The 22,257-nt window shown below is 42.9% G+C and overlaps 1 protein-coding gene across 2 annotated transcripts in view; it reads right to left on the reverse strand.

The window, feature by feature from the left end:
- dhx57 (DEAH (Asp-Glu-Ala-Asp/His) box polypeptide 57) overlaps positions 1–22,257 on the reverse strand; it is a 167,545-nt gene that overhangs the window by 120,308 nt on the left and 24,980 nt on the right. For both annotated transcript variants that reach the window (XM_068044535.1, XM_068044536.1), the window contains exons 4-6: positions 20,758–20,958; positions 6,469–7,271; positions 5,638–5,825 (exon numbers count right to left, since the gene is read on the reverse strand). In XM_068044535.1, the coding sequence (XP_067900636.1) occupies positions 5,638–5,825; positions 6,469–7,271; positions 20,758–20,958 (1,192 nt within the window). The remainder of the gene's footprint in view (positions 1–5,637; positions 5,826–6,468; positions 7,272–20,757; positions 20,959–22,257) is intronic.

Below are 22,257 nucleotides of genomic sequence, written 5' to 3' on the forward strand. Positions count from 1 at the left end.
ATTCTGGTGATTTTGAAAGTAACAAGAAAACAAACAGTCATTTATGCAGGTGGTGAACAGAACCAAAGAGGTATTGCTATAACGTTGGATAATAAAAATGGCAAAGTGTGTGATGAAAATTGATCAACACAGTGATAGATAGCTGCTCTTTGCTGTCCAGTTAATGTTTACCAGTGTACATGTCCAAATCAGAGCACCCAAATGAAGAAGTGGATACAGAGTACCAGAAACTGGAAGAACTTATAGAAAAAAGGGAAAATAATACAGCTTCTTGGTGATCATGGGAGACTGGAATGCTGAGTTGGAAGTGAAGTTGGAAGCCACGGACTGGATGTCAGAAACAACAGAGAGATGCTGATTGAACTCTGAAGAAGATGGAAGCTGTGCATCATCAACATCTGGTTTAAGCATAATCAAAGATAGCGGTACACTTGGAAGTCAACTGGGGATCTGAAGAGGTACAAAATTGATTACAACCTTGTCAAGCAGAGTTACCGAAACAGCATAAAGAATGTACTGCCTACCCAGGAGCAGACGCAGACACATATCATAATCTAGTCGCCACGAAAGTAAAAATTCGACTGGGAGAGAGAGTCAAGAAGGGAAAGCAAAAGTGTAGAAAACGTGCAGGGCTGCGACGGGTGGGGAGGGGGTCAGGTTTCGTGAAGCAGTACAGAAAAAGTTAGAAATTAACAACAATTCAGAAAGCAACTGTCAAGGTCAATGTGATTGATTGAAAAGCACCATCTTAGAAAGTGCTAAAGAAAACATTGGTATGTTTAAAGGGAAAGCAGTTAGAAAGTCATGGGTCTCAAAAAAAATGCTGAAGAAAATGGACGAGAAGAAAGTGGAAGAATAAGAACACTAATAAAGTAAACAAACGTATAGAAAACTAAACAATGAGCTAAGAAGAGACTGACCAGTCAAGAAAGAGTTTGTGGGGAGAGCAATGCAGAGAAATGTAAGAACTACAAAAGAAAGGAAGAACGGATACTATGAGAACATAAAGGAATTGACTGGAGGAAGGAGAGGTAAACAAGCGCAAAGAGGAATTGATAGCAGAGATGGTACACTGCTTATAAAACCTGAGACAGTAAAGAATAGATGGAAAGTGTACATTGAAGGCCTGTATGACAAAGATGGCAAGTCAGCAGAACTGGAACAAGAGAATGATGAAGAAAACATTTCCCAGGATGATTTAGGACCTGATCTTCCGGCGTGTGAAATATTTAGAGCTATAAAAGAACTAAAGCCATGAAAAGCAGAAGGATGTGATGAAATCCCTGCAGAAATGATAAAAGGACTTGGAGAAGATACAAGAGAATTGATTAACTTGTGTAAGAAGATGTACATTAAGGGAGAATGGCTGGAAAACCTTTTGAGGAGCACAACTGCCTCATTGGAGAAGGCGGCAAATACCAGGAAATGTGAAGAGCAGCGCATCATAACTTTGATTACACAAGCATTCAAGGCAATGTTAAAGATCCTAGCAAATAGATTGGAAGCCAAAGCAAGCCATTACATCGGCCGTGATCAATTTGGTTTTAGGAAGGGTCGCGGAACTAGAGAGGCTGTAGCATGATGCGAGTGTTAAGCGAAAGCATTGAATAACAGCAAGTGTACACGTGCTTTGTGGATTATGAAAAAGCTTTCGATTGGGTGAACTAACAAAAGATGTTGAAAGGCAATCAGAGTTGACTGAAGAGATAAAGGAATGATTGTAGAAGTCCATGTACAGAGCTACAATCAGGACAGTTTTTGAAGAAACTGAATTTGGTGTAATCGGGCATGGGGTGAAACAAGGCGGTGTACTATCACCATTGCTCATTAACATCTATCTGGAAGCCATGATAAAAGCACTAGATGAAGTACAAAACAGTGACAAAGTAGGAGATCAACTGGTGATGGTACTGAGATTTGCAGACGACCAGGCCCTAGTCGAGGGCTGTTTTTGCAATTGGAAGCCTGTGACCAGTGGTGTACCACAGGGATCGGTGCTGGGATTCTTGGTGTTTGTAGTATACATTAATGATTTAGAAGTGAATATAGGAGGTATGATCAGTAAGTTCGCAGATGACATGAAAATTGATGGTGTTGTAAATAGTGAAGAGGAAAGCCTTAGATTACAGGGAGATATAAATGGGCTGGTAAGATGAGCGGAGCAGTGGCAAAAGGAATTCAATCCTGAAAAGTGTCAGGTAATGCATTTTGGGAGGACTAACAAGGCAAGGGAATACACAATGGATGGTAGGACCCTAGGAAGTACAGAAAGTCAGAGGGACCTTGGTATACTTGTCCATAGTTCACTGAAGGCAGCAGCACAGGTAGATAAGGTAGATAGGAAGGCATATGGGATACTTGCCTTTATTAGCCGAGGCATTGAATATAAGAGCAGGGAGGTTATGACGGAGCTATATAAAACGCTAGTTAGGCCACAGCTGGAGTACTGTGTACAGCTCTGATCACACACTATAGGAAGGATGTGATTGCACTGGAGAGAATGCAGAGAAGATTCACCAGGATGTTGCCTGGGCTGGAGCATTTCAGCTATGAAAAGAGACTGAAAAGGCTAGGGTTGTTTTCCTTGGAGCAGAGAAGGCTGACGGGGGACATGATTAAGGTGTACAAGATTATGATGGGGCATTGATAGGAGGAAATTTTTTCCCTTAGCGGAGGGGTCAAGAACCAGGGGGCATAGATTTAGGGTAAGGGGCAGGAGGTTTATGGGAGATTTGAGGAAACATTTTTCACACAGGTGATTGGAATCTGGAACGCACTGCCTGAAGAGGTGGTGGTGTGGAAGTGAGCAGAAAAGCATGGCCCTATGCTTAATGGGAAATATAGCCAAGTTAGGAATAGTAGCTTTGCTAAGCTTTGATTTTAAGTGGCAGAAGCCACAATGAAATAGTTAAAAGTAAAGGCAGAAAGTGTGAGATTGTAAAGACTAGCCGACACTGGTAATTGCAAGGACATCGGTTCTTTTATGGCCTGATTGTGTGACTCCCTGTGGTTTGAAACAAATGGACTCCTGTGAAACATGCTGTCCATCCCTGTGTGAGTGATGATAAGGAATATAAGGCCCCTCGTATATGATAGACTACTGCTTGGTGTTACTGCAGGCTGCAACTTGATAAAGATAACAGGATCACAGGTCTCATGACAATTGTGGGAAGCGAAACCAGAATGTTGTTTCTCATACCTCTGCTTTTGCTAATTATCTTGCTTGTCTGTTTTCTTTAATCTTGCTGATGCAAAACAATATTATGTTAGTAACAAGTATGTATTGAGAATAGAGGGTATTGTTAACCTCAGTAACAAATGTACTCCACGTTATCACCTGGTTGAAATTTAAATTGTACTGCACTGATTGGTTAAACAAGGGGGTGTAGCATGAATCTTAATGTATAAACAGTAGTATCTGTATCACAAACTTCACTTACTCTGGTGGACCAGACAGACTCTGGGTGGAGTCAGTGTCGTTGTATTGGAGTAAGTCAGCCGGCTAAATGCGCAAATAAAGTAATTGATTTTACCTACACATCCGACTCGGTATATTTACTGAACCAGACTGAAGGCAAAAAGAACTCAGATTTACAGTGGAGGCAGTGGAGGCAGGAACCCTCACGACATTTAAGAAGTATTTAGATGACCACTTGAAACGCCATAACATACAGGGCTACGGGCCAAGCACAGGAATATGGGATTAGAATAGTCGGGTGCTGTATGACCGGCACAGACACAACAGGCTGAAGGGCCTGTTTCTGTGCTGTATAACTCTATGACTCTATGACTAAGATTGAAAGATGATCAACAGTTGGAACAGGTATCACAACTTAAGTACCCGGGAAGCATCTTGTCAGAAGATGGTTACTACCATAAAGAAATCAAAGCTAGAATAGCAATGGCAAAGAAAGCACTTTCCAAACATGAAGAATTGCTCAGTATAGGAATGAGGAGAGATTTTAAGAAAATAATTATTAAGACTGTGGTTTGGAGTGTCTTGTTGTACAGGGCTGAAACGGGAACCCTGAGCAAAGTTGACATCCAAAGACTAGAAAGTTGTGAAATGTGGTTCTGGAGAAGGACTGAGCAGGTCACTTGGAGAGAACACAAGAGCAATGAGAAGGAGTTCTCAGGATTGTGGCGAAGAACAGATCGTTAGTGAATATCAAGAAAGGCAACAAGATTGGATTGGCCATATTCTATGCCATGAGAACTTGATGGAGGAGGTGATTGAAAGATTAGAGGGATGTAAAGCAAGAGGGAGAAAGAGAATGATGTTAGACAACTTAAAATTGAAAATGGGAAGGTCCTGCGAGCAACTGGAGGAAAGTGCAAGACCACAAGGCATGGAGAAATGAGCAGAGAACCTGCCCTAAGGCAGATCGCCATAACAACATTAGGTCTCCCATAACATTCTCTGTTCTAAGGAGAACAACCCCAGCTTCTCCAATTTCTCCACATAATGAAAGTCTCTCATCCCTGGTATCATCCTAGTAAACCTCCTCTGTACCCTCTCCAGGACCTTGACAACCTTCCTAAAGTGAGGTGCCCAGAATCATACATAATACTCCAGGTGAGGCTTAACAAGAGACTTTCCAAGGTTCAGCATGACTTCCTTGTTTTTCTACTCATGCCCCTATTTACAAAGCCAAGCATGCCATGCGCTTTCTTAACCACCTTATCAACTTGACCTGCCACCTTCAAACATTCGTGAATATGCATCCCAGGACCTCAGCTCTTGCATCCCCTCAAAATAGTACCATTAAGATTATACTGCCTCCATGTTATTTCCACGAAAGTGTATCACTTTGCACTCATTCATATTAAATGGCATTTGCCACATTTTTTCCATTTTCCTGAAGTCTGCTACTATCATGCTCACTATTTACTACTCGTGCTCAGCGACCTACATTCGCTCTGGATCCAGCAATGCTTTCATTTAAAATTCTCATCCTTGCTTTCAAATCCTCCCATAGCCTCACCCCTCCCAATTTTTATTACCTCCTCCAGCCATTTAACCCTGCAAGATCTCTGCACTCCTCCAATTATGGCCTCTTGCCCATCCCCATTTTTCATCATTCCATCAGCCTTTAGCTGCCTAGGCCCTAAGCTCTGGAACTCCTTCCCTGATCCTTGCCGCCTCTCTATCTCTTCTTAAGATGCTTCTTAAAACTCTTTGACCAAGCTTTTGGCTGCCTGTTCTAATGTGGGTTGGTGTCAAAATTTGTATCATTTGTATCGTGTGACATGCCCCAAGACGTTTTACTTCGTTAAGGTAGTTACATAAATGCAAGTTGTTGTTTGAATGAAAAAGATCCAATTTCTTTGTGTCTTTCTTTGTATTTCATGCCGTGATACCAGATACTTTAAATTTGAATTGTAGAGATGCTCATCCATATTATTGATTTCATTTTAAAAAGTCAAGTCTCACAACACAAAATTTTATCTAACTGGTATCCTCTATTTCAAAAGCACTGATCTTTATGAAGGAAATGTTACCTTAGCAATAAAATTCACCAAATATTCAATGCTCAACACTTATGGGGAAAAGTACAAAGCATGCACCTGATTAACCAGCATATATGATACACACTAACCCCCTCTTGAATAAAATTGGAGCGTGTATAAAGTTACCTGTTTGGCTTGAAATTGTTTACAAAGTTTTTGGTTTTCGCTGTATACATTCTCCAGTTTCCAGTTATACTTCTTTAACTGCCTCTTCAGATGCACGCAACTCTCTGTTTCCATAACCACGGCCTCAGGCTCTTCCTCCTGCAAGTCGTCATCTCCCTCTTCCGCCCCAGCATCGTTTTTCACTGCAACTACAACACATTAACCATGTTGGATATGAAAGACTGATATAAAATGAAAACTATACCAAAATCAAGTGCCAGTGATAGCACTCTGGCCTCTGAGTCAAAAGGCTTTGGGTTCAAGTTCTAGACCAGAGACTTGAGCTGACATGCCCCATTCAGTATTGAGATTCAGTATAGAACAGGTGATCTAGTCATTTATTTCATTGCTGTTTGTGGGTGCAGACTAGCTGCTGTGTTTCATTCAATATAATAGTGACAACACTTCAAAAGTGCCTCATTAGTTGCAAAGCGCTTTGGTACCTTGAGGTTATGAAAGGCTTTTTTTTCGTTACCTAAAGGGAAATATGAACGGGCATCTCCCCACCATCCAACATTGGATCCAGGTTCAAAAGCTGCTGTCTGCTGTCATAGCCCCAACTCTGTTAAACCTCAGCACTCTCGAATTTTCCCTTTTTGAAAAAAAACTGTTTCAACTAGATCTACATTTACTGCAGTACCATGCAATTCCACAGGTTAACTCCAAGACTCAAGTAGTTACTCCTTAAAACTCAAGTCTTAGCTTGTGCTTTCTTTAGCTCTGCAACAAAACCTTTCAGCCTGCAATGGATACCATAACAAATCTCAAGGACTCAAAAGTTCACAATAGTACCTGCCAGCTGCTGATCAAGCGGACAGTTGAGAGGAGTTTGATGATAATGTTCACTGTTAATTTGTTCAGTCAAGCCAGAGTGCAGAACAGGAGGCACACTGTATTTATGGGTGGTTTCAAGGAGTAGTTCACTCATTTTCACTTCATCTTCCAAGCACATGATCAAAGTGTGAATCACTGGTTCATTTGTTTCTGCTGCTAACAAGGCCTCTCCATAGAGATGTTCAGTTATATGCAAACGGCAAGCTTGAGGCAGACTGTCATTGGTAGAGGAAAAGGCTAAAAGTGGGGCCTGGTATGGATATTTATTATCAGGTGGAAATCGGACCTCAAGCGTGTACAGGAGTGCGTTGCAATCACAACGCAAATGACTGTCCTCTTTCTTTATTTCCTTTGAAGGAAGCTCATGTCTGAACTTACATCTCGACCCAAAGCGGCAACTACCCTTGAGGTAATGTTGACAAATATCTTTCAATGTCTTTGCTGCCGAGTCTTTAGTCTCAAACCTACTTGATTTATTAAGTTTCTGGGTCAGAAATACGAGCGCCAGTTCGATGCTCCAGACCCGGTTTTGAATCCTTTCAGAGAATTTACTCTCATAGATGGAGCTAAGAGCAAGTGCTTCTTCTTGCCTCCGCTCTGCACAATCCTCCATGCTGATGTTACCAGATTTGGGAGAGGCTTTGATCCTATCTTTGAACTTTTCCCTGAAGCACTGCTGCAACAGATATCCCAAAGATGATCCTATATCTCCATCAAATGTTTTGAGTGCTGATATGCAATGTTCTGCATGAAAACCATACCTAAAGTAGAAATAAGTATGTTATTTTTGCATACCAACACGATTCACAACTGAATTCATTGCAGTACATAAAATGCCTCTACACACAAGCCACTAACCATAAATATTTGCAATAATTACCACTCTCAAGAGATTACAGGTTTTGTACCAGTACAGCTAAGTTGTCATAGTAAACAGCCTGGGAATTTGAGCTAAAACTATTTATATAAACAACAGTTAAACTTAAACCTACCTCTAAATAACCTAGATACAAAAGCAAAATACTGCAGATGCTAGAAATCGGAAATAAAAACAGAAAATGTTGGATATACTCAGCAGGCCAGGCAGCCTGTCAGCAGTAGCATGCTTGCCTCTGAGTCACAAGGTTCTGGTTTCAGGTCCCACTCCAGGCTTGAGCACAGAAATCAAGGCTGACACTCCAGTGCAGTTCTGAGGAATAACACATTAAACCGCGGTCCTATCTACCTGCTTGGGTGGATGCAAAAGATCCCATGGCACTATTTTGAAGAAGAGCAAGGGAGCCAATAAAGTTAATTAACCCTTTTCCTGCACTGACTGGAAATTTCCAGTCAGCAGGCGGGCCCCCTGTGCTGGCTGAAACACAGAGAGTGAGAGGAGGTGGTCTCTCGGCTGCAGACCGGGGGTGGAGCACAGTGGCAACATCTACAAGATGCACCGCAGCAATGCATCAAGGATCCTTCGACAGCACCTTCCAAACCCACAACCTCTATCACCTAGTAGGATAAGGACAGCAGATGTATGGAAACACCACCACCTGCCAGTTCCTCTCAAAGCTACACACCATCCTGACTTGGAACTATCTTGCCGTTCCTTTACTGTCGCTGGGTCAAAATCCTGAAACTCCCTTCCTAACAGCATTATTGGTGTAGCTACACCCCAAGGACTGCAGCAGTTCAAGAAGGCAGCTCATCACCACCTTCTCAAGGGCAATTAGAGATGGGCAATAAATGCTGGCGTGGCCAGTAAATCCCACATCACCCGAACGAATAAAAAAAAATGTCAGTCTGACAGCTGTGGACATTTTTATTTTAAAAATAATTTAGTGCCGAGAGGGTGTTGCCATCTTGAAGTGCCCCCTCTCTCCCTCACCTGCATCAGCAGGCTGCCACACTCTCAGTGCTGGAGGGCCTCCTATTGGCCCTCCAGCATTGGGAGCCCGCCCGCCATCATTAATTGACAGCAAGCTTGTCCTCTCTCCATTAATTTGCCTTTTCCTTGAAAAATGACATCGAGGATCTTCACTGCAGAGCGGGATCAGGATCTGGAAATGATCTCGACGTTGGGGTCCCGAACTCAGACCAAAAATCCAGCCCGTTAACTCTGTTTCTCTCTCCAGAGATGCTGCCTGATCTGCTATTTATAGCATTTTCTGTTTTTATTCTAAATAACTTAGAACTATTTACAGCTTCTGCAAACTTTTAGTAGGCTCAAGTTTTCATTTAGAAAAACTCATTTCTGACACATGAACCTACTGATAAATAGGATTAAAAGAGAGCAGGAAAAGTGCAGGCAAACTTTGCACATGGACTCAAACACCCATTCTTTTCAATAGATGAGGCACACACGAGTGTAGGTCACCACTTCGACTTCACACAATAGGTAAAACACATGGGCCCAATTTTAACTCTGTGCAAGTGTGTAGGTTTTGAATGAGTTAAAATCTCACCCCATATAGAGTGCATGCATTTCTATTGTACTCCACATTAAAAATAAACAGGATGTGTTCTAAATGAGTAGTGTATAGCGTTTTGGGACTTTGGCCAAACTAGGGGGAAGGCACTGCCTGTGAGCTGGCTGCAGTCCCAAAACATTGTGTAGTGCACTAATCAATCTAGTCTGACACCTTTACCAGGAAGGGAATAACTGTTGATACGTGAACAAAACAGGATAAGTTATCAATAAGAATTAGATAAAAGTTTAGATTTGTATTTTGTTCTCTTACTAAGGGGGTTAGTTTGCATGTTGGAGTTGAACTAAGTTTTAATTATGGTAAGTATTAGTCATGAAGTAGTGAAGATGAGGGCAACATTTACAGAAGTGAACTGTTCCCTGTAGTTAAAGTCACAACTACCCAGATACCAGGAAAATAAACTATCAGTGTTCTTGTTTATTGAAAGTACATATTACACCTGCATCATAATATAGTTATCCAAAGGAATCAATTTTGTCTATTATAAGATGTGCAGAATGTCTACTGACACAAAGTAAACTTCTTTTGGGCCTCCTTATCTCGAGAGACAATGGATACGCGCCTGGAGGTGGTCAGTGGTTTGTGAAGCAGCGCCTGGAGTGGCTATAAAGGCCAATTCTGGAGTGACAGGCTCTTCCACAGGTGCTGCAGAGAAATTTGTTTGTTGGGGCTGTTGCACAGTTGGCTCTCCCCTTGCGCCTCTGTCTTTTTTCCTGCCAACTACTAAGTCTCTTCGACTCGCCACAATTTAGCCCTGTCTTTATGGCTGCCCGCCAGCTCTGGCGAATGCTGGCAACTGACTCCCACGACTTGTGATCAATGTCACAACAAAGTAAACTATAATATGAAAAAAAGGTTAGCAGCCAAGTTTCTGAGTCTTAGAACAGAAACTGCGGAGAGTGATGCCCTTTACTGCTATGTAGCTGTGGTCAGCTGTCGCTCAGTTGGCAGCGCTCCCACCTTTGAATCACAAGGTTGTGGGTTCAAGTCCCACTCCAGGGCTTGAGCACAAAAATCAAGGCTGACACGCCAGTGCAGCACTGGGGAGTGCCGCACTGTGGGAGGCACATCTTTTGTACGAGACATTAAACCAAGGACCCATCTGCTTGTTCGGGCGGATCTAAAAGATCCCATGGCACTATTTCGAGCAAGAGCAGGGGAGTTATCACCAGTGACCTGGTCGATATTTATCCCTCAATCAGCACCATAAAAATTGATTATCTGATCATCATCACATTGCTGTTTGTGAGAGTTTGCTGTGTGCATACTGGCTGCTGCATTTCCTGCATTACAACAGTGACTACACTTCAAAAATACTTCATTGGCTGTAAAGCGCTTTGAGACGTCTGGTGGTCATGAAAGGTGCTATATAAATGCAAGTTTTTCTTTCTTTTGTATCCAGTGTTGTTAGCTTGCCACCTTTCTCACCAACTAACCTTTATTATGATGAATGTTCTGCAGGGAAGGCAAGCAAGAAGAAATTCAGCAATGGTTCCCCAAACCCCAGCACATTCTTTCAATCTTCCTTAGATATGGGTGTGGTGCCAGAGGACTGCAAATGTTACCCCCATTCAACAAAGGAGAAAGGGTTAACCCGGCAACTACAGGACAGTCAGCCTCTTGTCGATGGAGGAGAAACTTTGAGAGACAATAATCTGAGGCAAAACTAGTTGGCACTTGAAAAGTATTATCTAATAAATGGAAGTTAGCACGGATTTGCTGAAGGCAAATTCTGTTTGACTAACAAACAAGTTCTTTGATAAAATGACAGAGAAGGTTGATGAGGTTAGGGCAGTATTGTGCACATGGACTTTCAAAAGGCGTTTAATAAAACATCACATAATAAAGACATGTTTGCAAAATTAAAGCCCATGGAATTAAAGGGACAGTGTCAGTGCAGACATGAAATTGGCTAAGTGGCAGAAAGCAGAGAGCAGCGGTGAACGGTTGTTATTCAGACTGATGGGAAGCATACAATGCATTGGTATTAGGACTATTGCTCTTTTTGATATGTAGTAATGACCTGGATGGGTATACAAGGCATATTTTCAAAGTTTGCAGATGACATGAAACTCAAATGTAGTAAACAGTGAGGAGGATAGTAACTAGACTTCAGAGAGGACATAAAAGTAAAACATTGCAGATGATGGAAATATAAAACAAATAAACACCAAGTGCTGGAAACACTTGGCAGGTCAGGCAGAGTTAGAAACAGAGTTAACGTTTCAGATCAATGACCTTTCATTAGAACTAGTAGTAGTTGGAGATTTAACAGTTTATATGCAAATATACAGCCAGGGAAAAAGGCAGGATGTGGGGGTGAGGAATGAACAAAGGTGAAGATCTGTTATAGGATTGAGGACAGGAGAGATTAAATGACAAATGGGATGATGGTGCAAGTCAATAGGGGCGGTAAAAGGACAAGCAAGAACACAAAATATGGCGGCTAGAGGAAGTGTAAATGGCAATACCAGAACCACTACCAGCATCTGCTGTCCAATGAAATGGGAACAGTGGTTATAATCTGAAGTTGCTGAATTCAGTGATTAGGCCAGAAGGCTGTAAAGTCCCCAATCAAAAGATGAGGTGCTATTCCTGAAGGACCTTGTATTAAGGTCCATTGGAGCAGTGTTAGAAGCTGAAGAAATTAGAAGCAAAGTTGATGAAACTTTCTAGTTCAGGTCAAGAGCAGGAAGCTGCCCCAACACGGTAATTAATGTACCAGAAAGAGGTGAGGGAGGGGGCCCTTGTAGGACTGGGACAAAGAATGTACACATATTCTACATAAAGGCAATCATAGCTAGGACCTATACAGGTTCCCATACTAATACCTTTCATTTCACAGAATTGTTACAATGCAGAGGCGGCCATTCGGCCCATCGTGTCTGCACCAGCTCTCCGAATGAGCAATTCACTGTGCCATTCCCCCGCCTTCTCCCCGTAACCTTGCACTTACTTCTCATATTACAATGTAATTCCTTTTTGAATGCTTCAATTGAACCTGCCTCCACCGCACTCTCAGGCAGCACATTCCAGACCTTAACCACTCGCTGTGTGAAAAAGCTTTTCCTCATGTCACTTTTGCTTCTCTTAGCCATTACTTCAAATCTGTGCCCTCTTGTTCTCAATCCTTTCACGAGTGGGAACAGTTTCTCCCCATCTACTCTGTCCAGACCCCTCATGATTTTGAATACCTCAATCAAATCACCTTTTAGCCTTCTCTTCTCTAAGGAAAACAGTTCCAGCTTGTCCAATCTGTCTTCATCCCTGTAACCATTCTCGTGAATCCTTTCTGCACTCTCTCCAATGCTCTCACATCTTTCCTAAAGTGCGTCACCAGAACTGGACGCAATACTCCAGCTGAGGCCGAACTAGTGTTTTATATAAGTTCAACAGAACTTCCTTGCTCTTATATTCTATGCCCTTATTAATAAAGCCCAGGATACTGTATGCTTTATTAACAGCTCTCTCAACCTGCCCCCCCACCTTCAATGACTTATGCACATATATACCCAGCTCCCTCTGCTCTTGCACCCCCTTTAGAATTGTACCCTTTATTGTATATTGTCTCTCCATGTTCTTCCTACCAAAATGAATCACTACACATTTCTCTGCACTGAACTTCATCTGCCACCTGTCTGCCCATTCCACCAACTTGGCCATGTCCTTCTGCAGTTCTACACCATCCTCGTCACAGTTCACAATGCTTCCAAGTTTCGTATCATCTGCAAACTATGAAATTGTGCCCTGTACACTAAGGTCTAGGTCATTAATCGATATCCCGAAGAGCAAAGGTCCCAACACAGGATTCTGAAGAAGGGTCACTGACCCGAAACGTTAACTCTGCTTCTCTCTCAACAGATGCTGCCAGACCAGCTGAGTATTTCCAGCATTTCTTGTTTTTAGTCCCAACACTGACCCCTGGGGAACTCCACTGCAAACCTTCCTCCAGCCTGAAAAACATCCATTATCCACTCCTCTTTGTTTCCTGTCACTCAGCCAATTCCGTATCCATGTTGCTACCATCATTTTACTCCATGAGCTATAACTTTGCTCACAAGTTTGTTTTGTTTGTTTTCAGAGAGTATAAATTCAGGGGACTCTCAGTGCTGCTTGTCTGCACTGAGTGCTGCTGGAGGGCACAGAGTGTGAAGAAGGAAGTTTGGTAAGTGACGGAGTTTGATAAGGAGAGGAAGTATAAATTAATTAATAAATACATTTAATTAAATTAACACAATAAAGATGGCAGGACAGGTGATGTGTTGCAGCTGCAGTATGTGGGAGCTTCTGGATGCCATTGAGGAGCTTTGGCTCAAAGTCACTGCAGACACTGTGATGCATCAGGGAGAGGGAAAGTTACCTCAACACTTTGTTCCAGAAGGCAGTCACATCCCTTAGGATAAGGTTTTGGTCAGCAGTCAGTGAGAGGAGGTTTGACTGCGAGTCAGGCAGGTAAAGGGATCGAGAAGGTGGGAATGGAGGAGCCTCAGCATTTGCAATTGAGCAATAAGTCTGAGGTTCTTGCAGCTTGTATGGACAAGAGCGAGGACTGTAGTGTGGATGAGCAGACTGACCATGGCACCATGGTACAGCAAGCCATTCAAGTGGGGGGAGCAAAAAGGAAAGTTGTGACAGTAGGGGACAGTATAGTGAGGGGGATTGACACTGTTCTCTGCAGCAAAGAACAAGAGTCCAGAAGGCTGTGTTGCCTGCCTGGTGCCAGGGTTAGGGACATTTGCTAAGGGCTGGAGAGGAACTTACTGTGTAAGGGGGAGGATCCAGTCATCTTGGTCCATGTAGGTACCAACGACATAAGTAGGACAAGGAAAGAGGTTCTGCATAGTCAAAATGAGGAGCTAGGTAGCATATTAAGAAGCAGAACCTCAAAGATAATCTCCAGATTATTACCCGAGTCACGTGCAAATTGGAGTAGGGGAAGTAAGATTAGAGAAATGAATGTATGGCTCAAAGACTGGTATGGCAGAAGTGGATTCTGGTTCATGGGGCACTGGCACCAGTATTGAGGAAAGTAGGGGCTGTACCGTTGGGACTGTCTACAACTGAACCATGCTGGGACCGGTGTTCTAGCGAGTCGCATAGCTAGGGAAGTAGAGAGGGTTTTAAACTAAATACTGGGGGCAAGGGATCAAATTTGGGAAGATGTGGTAAATCAAAGAGTAAAGATAAGCCAACAGAGAAAGGTATTAATATGGGAAAATATAAACAGACCATGACAGGAAGGGGCAGGAAGTACAAATCTAAGAGTAAATCAGCAGACAAGGCTAGAGGTTACAAAAATAATAAAAAGGACAAAACTAAAGGCTCTGTATCTGAATGCACATGGCATTCAAAACAAAACAGATGAACTGAAAGCACAAATAGAAATAAATAATTACGATCTGAATGCCAATACAGAGACATGGCTGCAGGATGACAGATTTGGACCTTAATATTGAAGGGTAGATGACATTTAGGAAGGACAGGAAACTAAGAAAAGGTGTAGGGGTGGCTCTGTTAATTAATGATGTTATTAGCACAATAGAGAGGGATGACCTAAGTTCAGTAAACCAGGATGTAGAAGCAGTTTGGGTAAAGATTAGAAATGATATAGGCCTCCTAACAGTAACCACACAGTAGGAAAGGGTATAAAGGAAGAAATAATGGGAGCTTGACAGAAAGGTAGGCGATAATCATGGGGGATTTTAATCTACATCTAGACTGGAAAAAATCAGATGGGCACAGGTAGCCTAGATGAGGAGTTCATAGAATGTTTTTGGGATGGTTTCTTAGAATAGCACGCTCTGGAAACAACCATAGAGCCGGCTATATTAGACCTGGTATTGTGCAACGAGATTGGACTAATTAATGACCTCATAGTGAAAGCGCCCCTAGGCAGCAGCGATCATAATATGATTGAATTTTACATTCAGTTTGTGGGAGAGAAGTATATTTTTCCCTCACCACTGCCGCAGGCCCAGTCTAGTAGCTATGCCCTTTAGGACTCGGCCAGCCCGGTCAGTAGTGGTGCTACCGAGCCACTCTTGGTGATGGACATTGAAGCCCCCCAACCCAGAGTACATTCTGCACCCTTGCCACCCTCAGTACTTCCACCAAGTGGTGTTCAACATGGAGTACTGATTCATCAGCTGAGGGGGGAAGGTAGGTGGTAATCAGCAGGAGGTTTCCTTGTCCATGTTTGACCTAATACCATGAGACTTCATGGAGTCCAGAGTTGATGTTGAAGACTCCCAGGGCAACTCCCTCCCAACTGTATACCACTTTGTCGCCACCTCTGGTGGGTCTGTCCTGCCGGTGGGACAGGACATACCCGGGGATGGTGATGGCGGTGTCTCCAACGAGGAAGAAAAATTCCAAAGGTGGACCCACCATCCACGGTTAACTAAAAAAGTTAAAGATAGTATCAAACTTAAAGAAAAAGCATATAATTGCGCAAAGATGGGTGGCAGGTCAGAAGATTGGACCGAACACAAAAAGCAGCAAAGAGCAACTAAAACATTAATGAGAGGAAAAATTAGAGTACAAGAGAAAGCTGGCAAGAAATATGAAGACAGATAGTAAGAGTTTTTATAGATCTTTTTAAAAAAAGAGGTATTTTGCATCAGTCTTCACCATAAAAGATAAAAGTAACATCCCAGTAATAGCTATAAATCAGGAAATGGAAGGGAGGGAGGAACTCAAGGAACTACAATCTCCAGGGAAGTAGCACTGAGCAAACTGTTGGAGCTGCAGGCTGACAAGACCCCAGGTCCTGATGGACTTCATCTAGGGTCTTAAAAGAAGTGGCGAGTGAGATAGTTGATGCAATGGTTTTAATTTTCCAAAATTCCCTCGATTTGGGGAAGGTCCTATTGGATTGGAAAATAACTCTTTTAGTCAAAAAGGGAGGGAGACAGAAAGCAGGAAACTACAGGCCAGTTAGCTTAACATCTGTCATCGGGAAAATGTTAGAAACTATTATTAAAGACGTTATAGCAGGGCATTTAGCAAAATTCAAGGTAATCAGGGGGAGTCAACATGATTTCCCTTTCACAAAACCGTGTTTAACCAATTTATTGGAGGTGTTTGAAGAAGGAACATGTGCTGTGGATAAAGGGGAACCGGTGGATGTACTGTTCTTAGATTTCCAGAAGGCATTCGATAAGGTGCATCAAAGGTTATTGCGGACAATAAAAGCTCACGGTGTAGGGGTAACAGTTTGGCATGGATCGAAGACTGACTCACTCACAGGAAACAGAGTAGGCATAAATAGGTCATTTTCTGGTTGGCAAGATGTAATGAGTGGTGTGCCATAGGGATCAGTGCTGGGGCCTCAACTTTTTACAATTTACATAACTGACTTGGATGAAGGCACCAAAGGTATGGTTGCTAAATTTGCTGATGATAGGTAGGAAAGTAAGTTGTGAAGAGGACATAAGGAGGCTACAAAAAGGATATAGATAGGTTAAGTGAGTGGGCAAAGATCTGGCAAATGGAGGATAATGTGGGAGAATGTGCAATTGTCCACTTTGGCAGGAAGAATAAAAAAGGTATATTATCTAAATGGTGAGAGATTGCAGAGCTCTGAGATGCAAAGAGATCTGGGTGTCCTAGTGCATGAATCGCAAAAGGTTAATCTGCAGGTACAGCAAGTAATTAGGAAAGTTAATAGAATGTTATAGTTTATTGTGAGGGGAATTGAATACAAAAGTAGGGTGGTTATGCTTCAGCTATACAAGGCATTGATGAGACCGCATCTGGAGTTCTATGTACAGTATTGGCCTCCTTATTTAAGGAAGGATGTAAATGAGAAGGTTTACTCGACTAATACCTGAAATAGGCGGGTTGCCTTATGAGGAAGGTTGGACAGACTAGGCTTGTATCGGTTGGAGTTTAGAAGAGTAAGAGGTGAATTGATTGAAACATATAAGATCCTGAGAGGTCCTGACAGGGTGGATGTGGAAAGGATGTTTCCTGTTGTGGGAAAATCTAGAACTCGGGGTCATTTTAAAAATAAGGCGTCGCCCATTTAAGACAGAGAATGAACAGAAATCTTTTCTCTCAGAGGGTGGAGAGTCTTTGGAACTCGTCCTCAAAAGGCAGTGGAAGCAGAATCTTTGAATATTTTTAAGGCAGAGGTAGATAGATTCATGATAAGCAAGGGGGTGAAAGATTATTGGGGGTAGGCAGGAATGTGGAGTTGAGGTTACAATCAGATCAGCCATGATCTTGTTGAAAGGCAGAGTAGGTTTGAGCGGCCGAGTGGCCTATTCCTGCTCCGAATTCATACGTTCATATGTGTGGCACTGTATCAAACACCTTTTGAAAGTCCATGTACACCACATCAACTGCATTGCCTTCATCAATCCTCTATGTTACCTCCTCAAAAACTCCAGCAAGTTAGTCAAAAATGAATTTCCCTCAAGAAATCCATGTTGGTTTTCTTTAATTAATCCTCAATTGTCCATTTGACTATTAATATTGTCCCAATTTATTTTTTCCATAAGTTTCCCCACCACTGAAGTTAAACCGACTGGCCTAAAGTTGCTGGGCTTATCTTTACACCCCTTTTCAAACATTTGCAATTCTCCAGTCCTCTGGCACCACCCCCAGTCTAAGGAAGACTGAAAAATAATGGCCAGTGCCTCCACAATTTCCACCCTCGCGTCCCTCAGTATCCTTGGATGCATCTCATCCGGTCCTGGCGCTTTATCCACTTTAAATACTGACAGCCGAATACATGCTCCTAATCAATTTTAAGCCCTTCTAGAGTCTGAATTTCCTCCTCTTTCACCATTGCCTGGTTTGCACCTTCTTCCTTGGTAAAGACAGATGCAAAGTATTCATTTAATACCTCAGCTATGGCCTCTGCCTCCATGTGTAAATCCCCTTTCTGGTCCCTAATCGGCCCCAACTCCTCCTTTTACCACCCTTTTACTATTTATATGCCTATTGAAACTTTGGGATTTCCTTTAATGCTAGCTGGCAGTCTCTTTTCATACTCTCTCTTTGCTTCTCTTATTTGCTTTTTTACTTCCCCTCTGGACCTTCTATATTCAGCTTGGTTCTCAATAGGATTTTCTACCTGGCATTTGTCATAAGCACACTTTTTCTTCTTTATCTTAATGTCTACCTCTTTTGTCATCCAGGGAGCTCTGGATTTGTTTACCCTATCTTCCCCTTCAAGGGAACATACCTTGCCTGTGCCCAAACTACCTCTTCTTTGAAGGTAGCCCATTGTTCAGCTACTCTTTTTCGCTCCAGCTCTGTTCTTAACCCACTGAAATTGGCATTCCCCCAGTTAATTATTCTTACTCTGGATTGTTCTTTGTCCTTTTCCACAGTCAGCCTAAACCTTATGATACAATGATCATTGTCCCCTAAATGATCTCTGACTGATACTTGATTCACATGGCCCACCTCATTCCTGGAACCAGGTTTAACAGTGCCTTCTTTCTTGTTGGACTAGAAACATACTGTAGAAAATTTTCCTGAGCACACGCCAGCAACGCTTGCCCTTCACTGCCCTTTACACTACTACTATCCTAGTCTATTTTTGGATAATTAAAGTCCCCCATTATAACTACCCTATAATTTTTGTACCTCTCTGTAATTTCCTTACAAAATTGTTCCTCCACGTCCTTCCCATTAGTTGGTGGCCTATAGACAACACTGAGCAATGTAACTGTACCTTTTCTGTTCCTTTTCTCTAGCCAAATTGATTGTGTCCTCGATTTGGAAGAAGTTAGTGGCGTTGAAGGATAAGTTGGGTAAATGTAAGATGGGGACTGGTTGGGCCTTTGTTCAAATACAAAGCGGATGGCCTGTAGGCCGTTCTGGTGGGAATGGAGGTAGAGGGACTGGACGTCCATGATGAAAAGGAAATAGATAGTCAGGAAACTGAAGTGGTTAAAGTGGTGGCAGGCGGCGGAAGAGTTGCAGATGTAGATTGGAAAAGACTGGTCCAGGGGAGAACAAATTGAATCAAGCTAGTTAGAAATAAGTTCTGTGGAATAGGAACAAGCTAAAACGATGGGTCTCCCAGGGCAGTCCAGATGTGGATCTTGGGAAAGAGGTAGAAGCAGGTTGTGAAGGTCGGAGGCCGTAGTGGGGGCAGGTATGATCTCCAGAGGAGATGAGTTCAGTGACAGTCTGGGAAACAATGGCGGGACCATGGTCTGAGGGAGGTAGGAGGTGGTGTTGCAGAGTGGATGGTCAGCCTCCACAAAGTAACGATCTTTTCACCCAACAATAAGTCCCTTGTCAGCAGGTTTATTAACAATGTCAGGATTGGACCAGAGAGATGGAGTGCTGCACACGGAGGAGGACAACAGACAGACAGCTGAAATGGGCAGACAAAATTTACCTCAGGATAGTGTGAAGTGATGCATTTTGGTAAGAAGAACGGGAGAGGCAATTCAAACTACATGGTACAATTTAAAGAAAGTGCAGGAAGCAAGAACTGAGGAATACCTAAATAAATCTTTCAAGGTGGCAGGAGAAGTTGAGAAGTCTGTTAAAAAAGCATACATGATCCTTAGCTTTACAAACAGAGAGAGTACAAAAGCAAGGAAGTTATGCTAAGCCTTTATAAATCACTGGTTTGGCCTCAGCTGGAACATTTGTCAATTCTGGGCACTAGGATAGATTAGGAAGGATGTTCAGGCCTTTGAGAGGATGCAGAGGAGATTTACTAGAATGGTACCAGGGATTAAAGACTTTGGTTACTTGGGGAGACTAGAGAAGCTGGGGCTGTTCTCCACAGAGGAGATTTAACAGAGATATTCAAAATCATGAAAGGTTTTGATGAAGTAAATAAGGAAAAACAGTGCATGAGGCCTGGTAACCAAGGAACACAGACTTAAGGCAACTGGCAAAAGAACCAGAGGTAAAATTAGTTTTTTTTTAAAAAAGCACAGCGAGTTATGATGATCTGGAATGTACTATTGAAAGAGTGGTGGAAGCAGATTCAACAATAACTTTCAAAAGGGAATTGGATGAATACTTGAAAGGGAAAATTCCAAGGCAATGGGGCAAGGACAGGGGAGTGGAACTAATTGGATAGCTCTTTCAAATAGCCAACACAGGCACAATGGGCCAAATGGCCTCCTTCTATGCTGTATCATTCTATGATATGCAACAGCCTACAGCATATATTGATGAAGCTGAACCCTCATCAGTTTCTAAAACCAGGGTCATATGTATCCTCCAGTCGTGGCCAGCTATAGCTAATCAAACTGTTTTAGGAAGATTTCACAGTCTGAGGACAAAGACTCAACCCAGCTTGGGAAGATGCTTTTTTTGTTCTTTTACAGTTGTTTTTCTTGACAACATTGTATCTTTCCCACAATTCTTCAGAAAGATTGCTGAGCAAGTTATGCTTCATAAATATTACAAAGGTATTGCAATATTAGCAAAATTGCGAATTCTGTTCCCTCAAGTACATCTCATAACAGCGTAAAATGAAATTCAGAATATCATTAACAGTTCTAGCACTTGGCATCTGTACCTGCAAATGTACTACACAGAACGTCTGTGCCATATTTATGCTCCACACAAGCCTCCGCCCACTCTATTTACTTCATCTCACCCCATTGACATTTCCTTTTTCCATCATGTACTTATGCTTCTCTCATGTTTCCTTTGAAATGCATCTATGCTATTCACTCAACTATTCCAAGCGGCAGCGAGTTCCTCATTCACATCGCTAAACTGCAGCTTTAAAATGAACCTAACCAATACATTTAACATGGTTTAATAAAAATCTATACCAACAAACCTAGTCAGCTTCCGAACAGCAAATGGAGAGAACTCAGGCTGCTCAAAATTGGTTTCTTGCTCGTTAGGATGGTCCACAAGGGGAACATCTTCAGCCACCGCCAAACCCTCCTCCTTCGTGGACCAGTACTGATCTTCATCCCGGTCATCCAGATGATCATATTCTTCCTTCGGGTCACATTCCTCTTCAGAATCCTCATTTCTACAGAACAAAAGAGATGGAGGAAAAGCGAAACAGGGAACAACAACAAAAGAATTTAGTGGCCAAAGCACAATCAAATACCAGTAATATTAACTTGGATTTGTCAATGGTCAAGTTTCAAATAGAGTTTACAGCACAGAAACATTTTTTTATTTATTCCCAAAATATACTTTATTCATAAAAATCTGTGAAAAATACATTCCCAGTTTCAAACAGCATCAAGTCAAAAAATTCAAACAGTGCAAAGGTGATCTGTTTCCTTCTATACAATCATGAGTTGCCTCACAACCCTTCCATTTCATTGTCATGCCAATTACATTTTTACATTTACAGCACACAAAATTTCGCGATACAGTTCGAGGGGTTTCCCATGGATCCAGCCCCTCAGTTCAGCTTGGTGGGGGGACCTTACACTGTGGTCTTTCCACATTGAGCCTTTGCTGCGGCTGCCCCAAGCTTTAGTGCGTCCCTCAGCACGTAGTCCTGGACCTTGGAATGTGCCAGTCTGCAACATTCGGTGGTGGACAACTCTTTGCGCTGGAAGACCAGCAAGTTTCGGGCAGACCAAAGGGCGTCTTTCACCGAATTGATAGCCCTCCAGCAGCACTTGATGTTTGTCTCGGTGTGCGTCCCTGGGAACAGCCCGTAGAGCACAGACTCCTGTGTTACAGAGCTGCTTGGGATGAACCTTGACAAAAACCACTGCATCTCTTTCCACACCTGCTTTGCAAAAGCACATTCCAGGAGGAGGTGGGCGGCCGTCTCTTCCCCACCACAGCCAACGCGGGGGCACTGTGCGGAGGGGGCGAGACTTCGGGTGTGCACGAAGGATCTGATGGGGAGGGCCCTTCTTACCACTAGCCAAGCTACATCTTGGTGCTTGTTTGAAAGTTCTGGTGATGAGGCATTCCGCCAAATGACTTTGACGGTCTGCTCGGGGAACCATCCAACAGGATCCACCGTTTCCTTTTCCCGTAGGGCCTTGAGGACATTCCGTGCAGACCACTGCCTGATGGACCGGTGGTCAAAGGTGTTTTCCCGCAGAAACTGCTCCACGAAGGATAGGTGGTACGGCACTGCCCAACTGCATGGAGCGTTCCGCGGCAATGTGACCAGGCCCATCCTTCGCAACACCGGGGACAGATAGAACCTCAGCACGTAGTGACACTTGGAGTTTGCGTACTGGAGGTCTACACACAGCTTGATGCAGCCGCACACGAAGGTGGTCATCAGGATGAGGGCCACGTTGGGTACATTTTTCCCGCCCTTGTCCAGAGATTTGAACATCGTGTCCCTCCG

Source organism: Heterodontus francisci, chromosome 13 (assembly GCF_036365525.1).
Source record: "Heterodontus francisci isolate sHetFra1 chromosome 13, sHetFra1.hap1, whole genome shotgun sequence".
Lineage (NCBI taxonomy): Eukaryota > Metazoa > Chordata > Chondrichthyes > Heterodontiformes > Heterodontidae > Heterodontus > Heterodontus francisci.